The sequence below is a fragment of the Nicotiana tabacum genome, chromosome 17, assembly GCF_000715075.1.
Source record: "Nicotiana tabacum cultivar K326 chromosome 17, ASM71507v2, whole genome shotgun sequence".
NCBI lineage: Eukaryota > Viridiplantae > Streptophyta > Magnoliopsida > Solanales > Solanaceae > Nicotiana > Nicotiana tabacum.
This window is the reverse complement of record NC_134096.1, coordinates 95,502,081-95,517,881: the sequence shown is the minus strand read 5'-3', so window position 1 is coordinate 95,517,881 and position 15,801 is coordinate 95,502,081. Positions and strand designations below refer to the sequence as shown.

The 15,801-nt window shown below is 36.8% G+C and overlaps 1 protein-coding gene across 1 annotated transcript; it reads left to right on the top strand.

The window, feature by feature from the left end:
* The first annotated feature begins 691 nt into the window (after positions 1–691).
* On the top strand, positions 692–5,352 carry LOC142171984 (AAA-ATPase At3g28610-like). The gene is made up of 3 exons (XM_075235728.1): positions 692–855; positions 1,240–1,485; positions 5,079–5,352. Exons 1-3 carry the CDS (start codon positions 692–694, stop codon positions 5,350–5,352), a joined length of 684 nt encoding a protein of 227 aa, XP_075091829.1.
* Positions 5,353–15,801: the final 10,449 nt, after the last annotated feature.

Here is a 15,801-nt window from a genome sequence, read left to right as displayed (position 1 = left end):
AGAAGATTAAACAATAACGATGCCAGGATTTTTGGTGGACGGCGATGGCGGACCAGTGGCGATGGGATAGTGTTTGGTGGTTCTATAAAAATAGTTTTAAAAATTCAAAAAAACAAATTGGAAATTTGAGCTTGACACGCGTATAAGAGAAGTGGAATGCACCTTTTTTGCCATGTCACTTTTGTGTGTTTTGATAGACATATTTTGAGTGAAGTTGACCTATCTAATAGGTACAAATGAGGTAGCTAAGTGATGGACAAGTTTAAGTACCGAGTATATGTACCTTATTCATAATAATCTCGTGTGGAAATTACCTTGAAAAAGAACAACATGGTGGATACAATAACTGAATTATGCTCCAAGCTTGCTGGACTAATGTTCATTTTGGGCACAATTCAGCAACTCTTCCCCAATTCACTTTGCAAACGCATCAAATATATGTGGAGCAGATTGGCCAATTTCTTCTACCCTTATGTCCAAATTACCATTGACGAATGCTCCAATGATGAAAGAAATGAAGTCTACACCCTTATCAAAGCTTATTTGGGTACTTTGAAAGGAAATGTTACACGCTAACTTTCAATAAAAAACCATCAAGATAGGGTCAATGGACAATGCCTGAAACATGTGATGGAAGAAAGCAAGGCCATTCAGTTCAAGAACAAGAAACAGAAGATCTACTCCAACGACAATGGGGATAATTGGTATTCGTAATTACTATGGTATGTGGAGACACATCAATTTCGAGCATCCTGCAACATTTGATACTCTGGCTATGGACCCTGAGAAGGAGGAGGAGATAATCGACGACCTCAGCTCATTGCTTTTAGCAAGGGAAAGGACTATTATTCCAAGGTTGGAAAGGCTTGGAAGCGCGGCTATCTTCTTTATAGTCCACCAGGAACTGGAAAATCAACTATGATTGCAGCTATTGCTAACTTCTTGAACTGTGACATATATGATCTTGAGCTCACATCATTTAGTAATAACTCAAGAGAAAGAAGACGAAGAAAATAAGGAAACAACAAATGATGAGGAGGAAGAAGATTCGGACTCCTCTGCAGAAAAAGAAAGCGAAAATAAGGAATCAAGCAAACTCACACTTTCAGGGCTAGCTGTTGAATTTCATTGATGGAATCATTATTTTCACACACTAATCATGTGGATAAACTTGATCCAGCTCTAATACGTAGAGGATGGATCATGGATGGATATGTACATTGAGATGTCGTATTGCAGATTTGAAGCATTCAAAGTGTTGGCTAAGAATTACTTGAGAATTGAACATTTACTAGAGGAAGTAGATGTGAGTCCTTGTGATGTTGCTGAGAACTTGATGCCCAAAAAATCTTCAGCAATGCCTGAGATTTGCTTAGAGAACTTAATCCAAGTTTTGAAGAACGCCAAGAAAAAAGCCAGTTTGAATTCCCAGAAAAACAAAAACTTCTCCACAATATTAGTCAAAACTTGTGCCCGTCTCAGAAGGTTTTTTGAATGATGCATTCACGTTTAATAACTTTAACTAGTCCTACTCTCTTTTTTTCTTTTTTTCTCTGCGGCTGCGGGGTATATGGTTTTTCCATGTATACCACTGTGTAGAGTAGGAGTGTACATGGATCGAGTTCATTCACTTTTTATCAAAATCAAACCAAACCAACTATATCGGTTTGGATTGGTTCGGTTTTATCGGGTTTTTTGGATTTTTTGTTACTTAAATATTATTTCAATCTTACTTTGTTAAATTTTTTATAAGTAAATATATGTTTAGTAAAAATTTAAAAACTTGACAAACATATTATCTATTAAAATATTCTTATAGGAGAATTTTCTTAGTAACACATGATAGCTAATTTTTTAGTCGTCTGACAATAATTTTCGTTGATGTATACTTTCAAGGTTAACAAAATTTAGCAATTAAACATAAAAATCAATATGATACCTAAATAATAATAATCACTTCAAATTCGAAAAACGAATTTAATAGATTTTGACTTATGAATATGGAAGAACAAAGAGATTGACGTATTTCAGCAATACTTAATAAGAAAGCGATCATACAACACATTATTTAAAGTTAATAAATATGAAGCACTTCATATATATTCTATTAAATATTATATCGTGCAAGAGAATCTCAAATATTTCTAGATAATTTTTAAATAAAATTCTTTTAAAATCTTAAAAGTATATATAAAAATTATACATTTATATGTCGGTTTGTTCGAGTTTTTTTCTCAATATCAAACCGAATCAAACCAAACCTAGTCGGAATTTTTAATCGATATGGTTTGACTTTTTGGTTTGTTGTTGTTTTTCGGTTCATTTTGTACCCCTAACTGTGAGTGTTTATACTCCTATTAACCAGAACTAAAATGTTGTACACTCTCTTTTTTCCATGCATCCTGCATCCTGCTTTAATATTAGACTAGTCTTATAAATAGGTAACTGAAGACAACTTTAATTTGGAAAATATAATGTTTTGGTTAATAATTTCTAACAATATTATGGACTTTCCCCATACGAGTCATATGGAAGAAGAAAAGAGAGGAAGAAATTAAGATGAAATTGAAGGATGACCAGGAAGTCAAAGTCTTTTGGTCTAAGACAATGTGAAATTAAAAGAACTATTCAAATGTGGCCACATGACACATGCGATAGACCAAAGACTAAGGTCTATTTGACTCTCACATGCATACTCACAACTCATTCAAGCTCGTGGGTTGACAATTTGACTAAGCAATTTAGAAATGTACTCAAATTTGGCTATATAAATTAGCTGGAAATGGAGGGTTTTGTGTACTTCTCATCATAATTCATTAGTCACTGAAGCAGGAAATAAAAAGGGGGATTGAGGGGGTCTTGTCGCTGGAGAGATGGCACTTAGCATTCAATTGGTAAAATGCCAAAAATTGGAACCCAAGTGCCTCTGTCTTTCGACACGATGCCCACAATTTCTGTTGCTATATGAAAGATAAAAGTCTAAGTATGATGCATCAACTATCTACTCAAGTCTATTGCAGATCCTTTTTAATCATCCTAGCCTCTTATCATTTTCAGTACTATCGAGAAATATAATGCTGGAAAAATTCTACTCTTTCTCGGTTTATAAGGCTTAATTAATGCATCTAATTATTATTTATCTTTTTGTAATTTGAATAACAATTTCTTAATTGTTTAACCACGCATAATGTTACAATAAAATCTTTTATAGCTGAAACTACTTTTTAGAAGAATTTAAAATTCGTACTTAAAAAGCCTCTTTCTCAAAAAATAAAAACAAAAATACAAAACTGTTTCTCCCTAGACAGTGACGGTGGCATCTTTTGTTGAAAGTGAAATCCTTTGACTATAATAAAGATATCTTAAAGTTTTTCAAGATGAGTCCTTTCATTGTGGAAAATGGTTTTAGCAATTGCCCTTCTAGTTCTAGTTAAAATCCGTGACCAAGCACTTATATATGAAAAAAGGGACCACGAAGTGTAAAGTAGATCATGTCGTATTTATAGTAGCAGCAAAGGCGCCATATGAATTTTGAGTTGAAAGTGAAGATTCTAAAAGACACAGCAGACTTTATGTCATGCTGTGAGAGTCTTGCCAAATCTGCACAACTCAGTGCTATATCTTGCACTTGTACTAACACAATCCATCTTCTTCTATTTCTTTCATTATATATTCTGCAAAGAAATTGTGGTGTGTATGAGAAGTTGAGAACCAGCTTTGAAATAGTCTTTACTCTTTACATTGGAAGGTTTGATCTTTTTCAAGATTCTTAGCTCATTGGCAGCAATTTTTGTATTTATTATATATTTAATCATGCCGGTAGAGGAAAATAAAAGGTACGGATTGGTACATAGGGTGGGCATGCCTAATGAATTCATTTTATGCTTCTAGACTTACTACATACAAGACTATTAGTTGAGTGCTTCGTTTCTTTATCTTTGGTCGTTAATTTGCCCATTAAAAACGTAAATTTTCCCACTATAAAATAGGAGTGGTTAGTAGGAGAGATCTGGTCGACACTAATTAGCTTATATTATATATTCATAGCGTCGGTAGACAACTCACCTACTATAGTTATTTCAAAATTTTAACTCCTAATCTTGTTATTGTAGCTCCACCCAACTATTTAATAATTTGGTTATTTTACCAACGGGTTGGTTAATATGGTTGCCTTGAGAAATAAAAGAAATAAATAAAGCTATCTGGATTCTGGTTATAGGGAAACCAGAATTGTCTTTACTATAATTTTTTAAAAAAAATTAATATATGGATTCCGGATATGGAAAACCATATTGCCTTCACTTCGTCCACGATATACAACAACAATCTAATATAATCTCACATGTGAGATTTAGGGATAATAGTATGTACGCAGGCCTTACCCCTACCATGTAGGGTAGAGAGATTGTTTCAAGCCATAAACATAATGTTAAAACTAGACATTGGATCCGTAACTCAACCCCGAAAATTAGCTCATACGTAAATATTGTTCCCTATAAGAAAATAACAGTCCATTCCCTCAACTGACGTGAGACATTCTAATACATACTCTATTTCCATATATTGGGAAGCTACAACAGTTTCGCATATCTTTATGATGCAATAACAAGAATAGGAAAAGCTTTTGTCAGCAATGAAGATAAAACAGCAAATGAAACTCAAAATAGAAGGGGGGAAATTCCAGATTAAATGATGAGCAAAACTTATAGAAGAGACTCCAATCTCTACACGCCTATAATAGAAAGAAGATATAACTACAGAGTAATTTCACACAGCTATTGCTAACTTCGTGAACGGTGACACATATGATCTTGAGCTCACATCAGTTAGGAATAACTCAAGAGAAAGAAGACGAAGAAAATAAGGAAACAACAAACGATGAGGAGGAAGAAGATTCGGACTCCTCTGCAGAAAAAGAAAGCGAAATAAGGAATCAAGCAAACTCACACTTTCAGGGCTAGCTGTTGAATTTCATTGATGGAATCATTATTTTCACACACTAATCATGTGGATAAACTTGATCCAGCTCTAATACGTAGAGGATGGATGGATATGCACATTGAGATTTCGTATTGCAGATTTGAAGCATTCAAAGTGTTGGCTAAGAATTACTTGAGAATTGAACATTTACTAGAGGAAGTAGATGTGAGTCCTTGTGATGTTGCTGAAAACTTGATGCCCAAAAATTCTTCAGCAATGTCTGAGATTTGCTTAGAGAACTTAATCCAAGTTTTGAAGAACGCCAAGAAAAAAGCCAGTTTGAATTCCCAGAAAAACAAAAACTTCTCCACAATATTAGTCAAAACTTGTGGTCGTCTCATAAGTGTTTTTGAAGGATGTTTTCACGTCTAACACCAACTAGTCCTGCTCTCTTTTTTCTTTTTGCTCAGCTTCTGCGGGGTGTATGTTTTTTCAATTTGTGTATAGGGTAAAATATGCTATGACATGTGGTCGTCCAAAAAAGAGACACATGGAACCCAAGACCGGGATGTCCAAAGACAGAAGGCAACTGTTTCGTTTGTTATCGGAAAAAATAACGCTCATAAAGATGTGATAAATGCTCTTCGTCCGGTAGCATTTAATAGAGAATACTCCATGGCATTAAGAGCGATTACTCGTTATAAGTAATTTGGCATTTATGTTCACCGTTGCATCTTCATCAATGATCCTCATAGTTGACATTAAAGAAGGACACGATCCTAGGACCTCCTTTCCTAGACATAGCTATAAATAGTGAACTCAGTTATCATTGTAAGGACACAAATTTTCGAACAAACTTACGCTACATTCTATACAAAACTTAATACAATCTTATCTTCTTGCTTTTTGATTTCGTTGTTGTTGTGCCCGGAAACCCTGTTCCCGAAACTGTTGCTTCTGTTGTTTTGTCTACATCCTAAGGCTAAGTATTGCATAATTTTTTGATTATTTTATTATTTCAGGTTTCAATTAACTCACTTGTCTAGAAACCAAGTATAAATTCAATTGTACCGTTTTACGGGTAAACAATTTGACGCCCACCGTGGGGTCTAGACAGTCGTGCAGTTAAATTGATCCTTGCTTCTTTTTACTAATGTGTTTTGATTATTTTGTTTTAGAAAAAATTATAAGAAATGGCAAATAACACTGTTAACAACATGCACAACCCCGAGATTCGAGAGGATCAATCTCATTTCGAGGACTCAATTAGTGACACCCACAATGGGGGAAATGGCTCCACACCGGTGCATGACAGGCAATATCCTCGACATGTTCGGGAGACAACTCCCGATGATGCTGATGAGGAACATGTCGTTGACGTTGTAAGAGTCTTGAAAGTGCAACAAGCAATCATTCTAGGCCACCTCACGCGACAGGATAAGGTTATGACGGAGTTAAAGTAGGCGTTGTCGGGAGCCTCGAATAATGCAAACAAACGAGATTTAATTCTTCGCGGGGCTCCCACAAATCAAACAACGCAGAGGGTCGACAACAACACTCTCAGGGGTGAAATTGGCTCCAATGGGGCAGGGGGAGTGGATCCGGCCTCAATAACGAGAATGATCCTTTCAAGAATGAACTTTCACGGTTTATAAGGGATGTAAACGCCCGCATGGACCAGATCTCGGGCGCGCCACCAGTGCTGAAAGGTCCGGACTCAAAAAAGTATACTAAATTATTCATATCCTAAGGGAGGATAACACAGAAGCAGACACATTGACAAAGCTAGGATCATCGGCGAAAATAAAGGGATCGGAGTCCGGGACGGTAGTACAACTGATAAACTCAATGCCTGATACAGATGGTTACTATGATGTAAATTCGACTAATTTGGTATGGAATTGGAGAAATGAAATCATCGATTATTTCGAGCACGAGAAGCTACCCGAAGACCACAAAGTATCCCTGCGCGCCAAAGCAGCGCGATATAGCTTCAAGAGAGGCCAATTGTATAGAAAATCTTTTCAAGGCCTACTAGCCCGATGCTTAGGGGCATCCGAAGCTAACTTGTCGTGAGAGAGGTTCACGAAGGGATATGCGACAACCACTCGGATGCAGATTCCTTAGTGCTGAAGTTGGTAAGGGTAAGATATTATTGGCCCGCATGGAACAAGACGCCAAAGATTTCGTACAAAAATGTGATAAGTGCCAACCTAACACACCACTAGTGCATCAACCGGCAGAACCCTTACATTCGATTCTGTCCCCGTGGTCATTCATGAATTGGGGGATGAACATCATCGGACCACTGCCACCAGCTCCTGGAAAGGTAAGATTTCTTTTAATTTTGACTAACTATTTTTCTAAGTGGATGGAAGCAAGTCCTTATCAAAAGATCGGAGAACGCAAAGTGGTGAATTTCTTGTGGGAAGGCCCCTAACGGGTTTCAGCTATCACCGGGAAAGGTTCATATGCTGGTTCAAGAGCACCGTAAACATAAGAAGGCCCTTTCTTATAAAAACCCTCACGTTAAAGGGTTGGTTTCAGAAGAATTTATGCCCGAAATCAAAATACCTTCGAGGAAAGATACACCCGAAGCCGTATACGAAAGGACACAAAAAGTAAACTTGCACAAATACTTATCAAAATCCTCATGAAAAAGGGTTGATGCCCTGAGCCAAAAATACTTTCGGCGAGAATATAACCAAGGCTTCACATAATAAGATGCAAAACAAAAAAGCATGCGCAAAATTCTTAAGCAAAAGGAAGAAAATGCAAAGATTAAAGACTTGCATGAATATTCAAACGAAATAAAGACTCAAACAATACTTGAGTAAAATATGTTTTTATTTACAAAAAACATGCCAAAACGGCACATGTACAAGAATTGGAAAAAGAAAAGAAAAGCTAAACTGCAGTATCTCCGAAACCAGGAGGAAGAGAAGTGTCCGCGCCCCCGGGAGAAGTAGATGGATCCACCGATGGCTCAATATTTTCACTAGTTTATCCTTTAGCATCATCATCCTCCGATTCTTTTTCAGTTACCGAGAACTAGGAACCGGAACCAGAAGGACAAGGTACATCAGACCTCGCTGGGAGTCCACTTTTAGCAGCTAACTCAAGCTCATATGCCTTAGCAATTTCCGCATCAAAATCAATAACACCAACTTTGACCTCTTCCAAGGTTTTTCTCCTCATGCTCTTACCAAAACAAAAAAGGGTTTCTCCTCATGCTGTACATACCGTAAGTTTTCTCAACAACGAGGGAAGCTGCTCGACGCTTAAGTTCTTCTTTGAGTTGGGTTACTTCGGCAGAAAGGTTTTTCCGGGCAGACCTAACAGATTTGAGGTTAACATCAAGGTCACAGACAATTGAACTAAAGAGCCTATTATGCTCGATAGTTTTCATGTACTTCTCTTCCAGTTGGGCATGTTTCGGCCCCGCAGCAGGAAGCTCTTCAATTTTGGAGTTCAAGGTTGCCTCTAAGTTGGTTACTCTTTCAACAGAGACAACATCACGTTCAGTTACAGCAAGAACGACGTTATAGACTTCAGCCCATTTGGCCCTGGCTTTGTCAAATCTAACCCTCAGCGGGCCAATTTTTTGGATAAGGGTTACCACTTCTTGCTCGCTTTGCTGCAAATGAGCCTCCAATACAACGGCCTCAGCAGCTCTGGTTTCCAGTTCCGAGAGGTGGAGAACATTTTGCTCATGCTCTGCTAAAAGCTGATCCCGTGCGGAGGTAATTTCCTCCTTTTCATGAATCAACCTGTAAAGACCCTCGAAAGCAAGAAAGTTGTCCTACAAAGCAAGAAAGGTAAAATTCAGGATATGGTCATACCAAAAATAGAAGAAGTAATAAAGGAAGAAAGTAATGTACCTCTGTAGCGTTGTGCATGGTGTTGTTCAACAAACACTCTCCCGAGAGTGCCTGAATCTTTTCCTAATCTTTCTCTGAAGCCAAAGGCTTCACATAATTAGCAAGATCCACCGACCAGGATATCAAGTTGCATCCAGTAGAGACCGAAATAGTAATATTCATCCTCCTTTGTGGATCTTCAGAAAGGGCAGTATAATTTTGCCCCAAATTCCCATGAACTGGGGAAGAAGAACACCTTCTTCGTGGTCAGGTGCGACCGGTGGAGATGATGTAGCAGTTGATGGCGGGAAGAGTGGATGAAGATGGAAATGAAGTAGCAGTTGTTGGTGTTGGTGAAGATGGAGATAAAGATGATGGAGTTGAAGAATGAGAAGCAGCTGCATCAAATGCAGTACTGGTTGTTAGATGCTCGCCAACCAAAGACGACAGGGACCCGGTACTCAGCCCTGCAGTACCAGGCACAACAATTGGGGCCCGAAAACGAAAGTTGACATTATCTACCAAATTAAACTCTCCCCAAAGTGCCGAGGCATCATCCTCTGTTGGTGTAATTATCTCAACATGTCGATCATCTTGTTGAGATGATGATGATCGTCGTCTTCTATGTAGAGAAGCTCCCTCATCACTAGTTTCTTCATCATCGTCGATCGTCATGGTGTCTATGACCGGCCCGAAAAAAGGGTCAGTCACCATCATTACCAGAGATGACTTAGGGGCATCGGTCTTCGCCCTCTTATTCTTTTCCCCGACCGCGGAGGAGCGTCTTCTCTTTGGTTGTTTGTCCTCCGGTCGGGGACTCCGTAAATAAACATTTGTGCCTGAAGCAGGCCCGGAGACACCTGTTCGAGTAAGCGCCTCCTGAAGTAGCCTCGCTGCATCAGTAGGATCAACCAAGACGTCCTCCTCGGGAACAACAACAGAGCCCACGGGTAGACATAATTTCATAGACAAATTAGAAGGGATCAATCAAGTTCTTCACATAAAAAATTGAAAAATCGGGCATCGTAACGTCCAAGATCTTTTGGACCCACCGGTCCAAACATTCAACCACCGGTGGGATCCATCGAGTATCTGAAACAGGTGAAAGATGGAGGATCAATATGGCTAGAGAAGAATATTTAGTAAAAGGAACTATTAAACAAAGAGCTTACGAGTGCGATTCTAAGCGGTCGGAAAGGATGAAGCCGTTGCCAGAATGAAGTCGTTGGTGGCAACTGCAACGAACCGTTCCATCTACCCACAATCATTATCATCATCCATGCTAGACAATAGAGCATGGTGGCCATGCTTGCAGAGGTTTATCATTCCACCGCGGAAGATCATGGGAGAATAGAGATTCATCATATGAGCTAAGGTTAGCTCTTCTCCAGTCTCCTGGTACAAACACCGAAGGCAAGCAACCGTCCTCTACACAGAAGGACTTACTTGTGCCAAATACACTTGATAGCAGAGGCAAAACTCCACAATTACGGAGTCAAGCTCTCCACTCAAAGAGAACGCACCCAACGTAAAGAGATACATTAAAAATATGTAAAACCCTCCTTGGGTAGGGTCACTCGCTCCGATAGATCAGGAGCAATAATATCCAAGACATGGCAGCGGCAATCTTCCTTCACAATATGAATGCTAGAAGGACGGATGGAAAAAGGATACCTACTAACGACCCATATACGAGAGTTAGCAGTAGGGAATTTCTCTTCGAAATCTTTTGTGGTAATAAGACTTCGAGGGATGATGGACCCCACTATTGAAGGGGTAGAGTCCTCGGCCTTGTTCTTGTTCTTTGAAAAACCGGTACGCTTTGAGGAAGAAGCCATTGTATGGAAGAAGGAGAAGATTTTTGTTTGAAGAGAATAAGAGAAAAGATGAAGAGCAAAATGCAAGTCAGATAAGGGAAGCTTGAAAAATTATGGAGTATAAGGAAAAATGTTGATGCGTATAAGTAAAAATTCTGACAACTAAATTCATTGTCATGATTAGCTCGATAATCGGTAAAAGTTGTGGTGAATCGTGGGATGACGTGTGTTTGGGGCATTAAATGCGGAGAGACGTGCGTCTAATCAACCGTCAGAAGCCTTCAGAGGGAATTATAGTAATTCCCGCCAAAAAAGTATTTCTACCAACTTCCATGTAACACAAAGTTATGTCACCAAAAAGCAGAGGGACTATCTGTATGGGGTAAAATATGCTATGATATGTGACCGTCCAAAAAAGAGACACATGGAACCCAAGACGCGGGGATGGCCAAAGACCGAAGGCAACTGTTTTGTTTGTCACCGGCAAGAATAACGCTCATAAATATGTGATAAATGCTCTTCGCCCGTTAGCATTTAATAGAGAATATTCTATGGCATTAAGAGCAATTACTCATTATAGGGAATTTGACATTTATATTCACCGTTGCATCTTCATCAATGACCCTCATAATTGACATTAAAGAAGGGCACGATCCTAGAACCTCCTTCCCTAAACATAGCTATAAATAGTGAACTCAGTTATCATTGTAAGGACACGAATTTTCTGGCGAACTTACGCTACATTCTATACAAAACTCAATACAATCTTATCTTCTTGCTTTTTGATTTCGTTGTTGTTGTGCCCGGAAACCTTGTTCCCAGAACTGTTGCTTTTGTTGTTTCGTCCACATCCTAAGGCTAAGTATTGCATAATTCTTTAATTATTTTATTATTACAAGATCAAATTAATTCATTTGTCTAGAAACCACGTATAAATTCAACTGTACCGTTTTACGGGTAAACAATTTGTATAATGAGTTTTTATTTAAACCAAAACTAAAATGCTACTGTACTCTCTTATTTTTCCATGTATTCATGCATCTGGGTTTACTATGACATATATGGCCTTGAATTGACACCAGGGGAAGACAACACGTAGTAAGAGAAATTATCGATTGCGATATTCATATCAAGGAGTTTCAATCGATGGTGTCAAACTGAAGATTTGTCCATCTCCATTTGCTTATTAGCAGCGAATTATGATGTTATATTGCTGGAATAAACGACTAACAGCTCGACATAATCAGTTTCACACGCAAAAAATAAACCAAGTACCAATTCTTTTTATTTTGCCAAGATACTTCTTTTTGGAAAACATTATGTTGCATTAGTTGATTATATCTGACTATATGTTGGACTTGTCCCAGACGAGTCATTGGGAAGAAGAAAAGAAAGGAAGAAATTAAGATGAAATTGAAGGATGACCAGGAAGTCAAAGTCATTTGGTCCAAGCCAATGTGAAATTGAAAGAAGTATTCAACTGTATCCACATGGCGCGTGCAATAGACCAAAGACTATTTGAATCTCACATGCATACTCATTCAAGCTCGTGGGTTGACTATTTGACTAAGCAATTTGGAAATGTACTTAAATTTGGCTATATAAATTAGCTGGAAATGGAGGGTTTTGTGTACTTCTCATCATAATGCATTAGTCACTGAAGCAGGAAAAAAAAGGGGGATTGAGGGGGTCTTGTCGCTGGAGAGATGGCACTTAGCATTCTATTGGTAAAATGCCAAAAATGGAACCTAAGTGCCTCTTTCTTTCGACACGATGCCCACAATTTCTGTTGCATATATAATTCGAACAGATGGGAATACATGCTATGAAAGATAAAAGTCTGAGTATAATACATCAACCATCTACTCAATATACGAGTTCGTAATGGGTATGAAAGATGAGCGTCATTTTCTCCATTTTCTGATTCACTAAGGTAAGGACTTGGGTTCTTAATTTCTCCTTCATTAGACTGCAACTCTTCCTTTTGCTTTAATATATAGGAGGCAATGTTTTTGTTTCTACATCTCTTTTCTCTACTTTGCAATCTGAGTAATAGACACTTCAGCCACTTTCAAAAAGGAAAGATAAATATTTGTCGGACAAAAAAAAAATCCAAATAACCTTCAAATTAGCCCAACTTCTTACTTTATTTTATACGTCAAAATTAGTAGCCTTCCCTGCTGTATAGGTTCCACAATATCTGTCTTTATTGATCCTTGTAATTTGTCAAGCAACTATAGGTCTTGGGTTCTATGAAAATCTATTGCAGGTCCTTTTTTATCATCTTCTTATCATTTTCAGATCAGCACTATTGAGAACTGGGGCCTGGGAAAATACTACTCTTTCGATTTTTAAGGACTAATGCATCTAATTATTATTTCTCATTTAGTAATTTGATTTGAATAACAATTTCCTAATTGTTTAACCACACATAATGTACTGTTTACAGTTGAAATTACTTTTTAGAAGAATTTAAAATTGGAAGAGCTCTTTATCACAAACAAAAAGGTCTTACTCAGAAAGTGACGGTGTCATCTTTTGTTGAAAGTGAAATCCTTTGACTATGATAAAGATATCTTCTAGCTCTACAAGAAGAGACCTTTCAGTGTGGAAAATGGTTTTCGCAATTGCCCTTCTAGATAAAATGGGGATCAGATATAGAATACAGTCTCAACTTTGGTTCCGTGACCAAGCACTTTTGAAATAAGGGACCACGAACTGTAAAGTAGATCCTGTCGCATATACAGTTGGCAAACGGACTGATTGGGTCGGATATGAGAGGAACGAAAATGGATAATCCAAAATCAGATAATATATCTTACTTGAATCATATTTAATACAGATAAAAAATAGGTTAACCGACGGATATTATGGATATCCATATTATCATGACTTTTTGAATATGATTATTTTCTAGAGAATTCTTAATTTTTCAAACGTGAGAAACATCCAATTTGAGTTTTTACAAATGTAAAAGGTAAACCCATTAGTTATCCATTTTTTAAGTTGATAATATGATTTTTATTCATATTTGACCTTTTTTTTAAAAGTTCATTATCCAACAACCTATTTTTTAATGAATAATATGTACGAATTATTGTTTTTATCCATTTTGCTACCACTAAGTAGCAGGAAAGGCGCCATGCGAATCCAAATTTTAGACATTGTGAATTTTGAGTTGAGAGTGCAAATTCTAAAAGACACATCAAACTTTATCTACTCTATCCGTTTCAATTTATGTGAACTTGTTTGATTGGGCACGGAGTTTAAAAAAATGAATGACTTTTGGAATTTGTGGTCCTAAATAATTCAAAAAGGGACCCAAAGTATTTGTATGGTTATAAAAGTTTTTCATTAAGGGTAGAATTGTAAGTTTAAGCAAAATTATTTTCAAATTTAGAAAGAGATCATTCTTTTTGGAACGGACCAAAAAGAAAATAAGTTCAAATAAACTGGAACGAATGTAGTATATTTTTCTTTGTCGCGCACATATATGATTCGAGCTGGATGCTGTGAGTCTTGCCAAATCTGCATAACTCAGTGCTATATCTGACACTACTAACACGATCCACCTTCTACTTCTTTCATTATTCTGCAAAGGAATTTTGGTGTGCATGAAAAGTTGAGAATCAGCTTCGAAAAAGTCTTTACATTGGAAGGTTTGATCTTTTTAAAGATTCTTAAATCATTGACAGCAATTTCTGTATTTATTATATATATTTATAATCAAGCTAGCCGGCGGAGGAAAATAAAGGGTACGGATTGGTACATAGGGTGGGCATGGGTAATGATTTTATTTTAGAGCAAATTTCATTTGTAGTCGGTCGGTAGAAATAATTATCATCCGCTAGCCATGAATTGATCCATACAATTTATAGCCCCAAGTAAAATAATGGCTAGCCTAAATTTGCTCAAATGCGATAGATTTTGTAGCCATCGAGCCGTTCCAATCATCCACCAATAATATGCAAAATCAGTTTTCTTGTTATCAAATATACCGCTTATGGTATTTTATCTTTGAAAACAATAAATTTTCATATCATTTTAGGTACCTAACTTTTTCTGACTATCAAAAGATTATGTAAATTATTTTTAATTTTTGTTGTTGTTGGCTCTTAATTGGCTAAATGAAAGCAGTCGTCAACTTATAGTTATGATTTTTGTTTCATGGGTTTATTTATTTATTTAATACACAATAATATGTTCACTCTTTAAATCAAATACCCCTTTACGTACAAAGAATGTAAATGTACATTCAAATAAATACTATATAATAGATATAAATTGTCAATAACTATTATCATTGTAATTTTTAACACAACATTAAATTCTAAAAAATCTTTCATATATACATTTTACTACATCACTACATAGTAAAATGCACGATACAATTTATATATACAAAATTTATACATCGTAGAACAGTCTATACACTTTGGATACACAAAAGCGCCCGGGATACATTAATGATATATTATGGATACATTGAAAGATGCACGATATACTCTATATATAAATTTTATGCAATGTATATACTAAATAGACTGTCACTATATAAAAAATATATTAAAAAATATACTAAAATAGACTGTCACTATACAATTTACATACAATAGACTGTTACTATACAAAATATATACAAAATAAACTGTCACTATACAAAAATATACTAAATAGATTGCCAATATATAATTTATATACACTAGACTGTCACTATACAAAATATATACAAAATAGACTGTCACTATACAAAATAGACTGTTACTATACAAAATATATACAAAATAGACTGTCACTATACAAAATAGACTGTCACTATACAAAAAATATACAAAATAGACATTTCGGACTATTAGATGTAATATGTTTGGGCCGAAGGGCCATTACGTGTCAGTGGGAAAAAATTAAGGGTGGGTATCGGTCGGTTCGGTTCGATTTTATAGAATTTCGGTTCGGTTAATTCGGTTTTCGGTTTGTGGTTTTAATAACCAAAACTGAACCATAATAACTTCGGTTCGGTTCGGTTCGGTTCGGTTCAGTTTTTCCATGTTCGGTTTGGTTTAATCGGTTCGGTTTTCGGTTCAAATTCATATAATTCCCTTTATGATAATCCTTCACTGAGCTAAGACAAAACAAAAGCAGCAGTGGCAGTGGCAGCACTATAGGAGAAGCATTGGGTGTTCATTTGCTCCAGAACCAACTCA

What these genes read in the sequence shown, in the direction of transcription:
- LOC142171984 (XM_075235728.1), top strand. Translation starts at nt 692, where the DNA reads ATGGGGATAATTGGTATTCGTAATTACTATGGTATGTGGAGACACATC. An exon ending in GAAAGGACTATTATTCCAAG is followed by an intron (nt 856 to 1,239) that starts GTTGGAAAGGCT and finishes GTCGTATTGCAG; the next exon opens with ATTTGAAGCATTCAAAGTGT. An exon ending in ACTTGTGCCCGTCTCAGAAG is followed by an intron (nt 1,486 to 5,078) that starts GTTTTTTGAATG and finishes TTCGTATTGCAG; the next exon opens with ATTTGAAGCATTCAAAGTGT.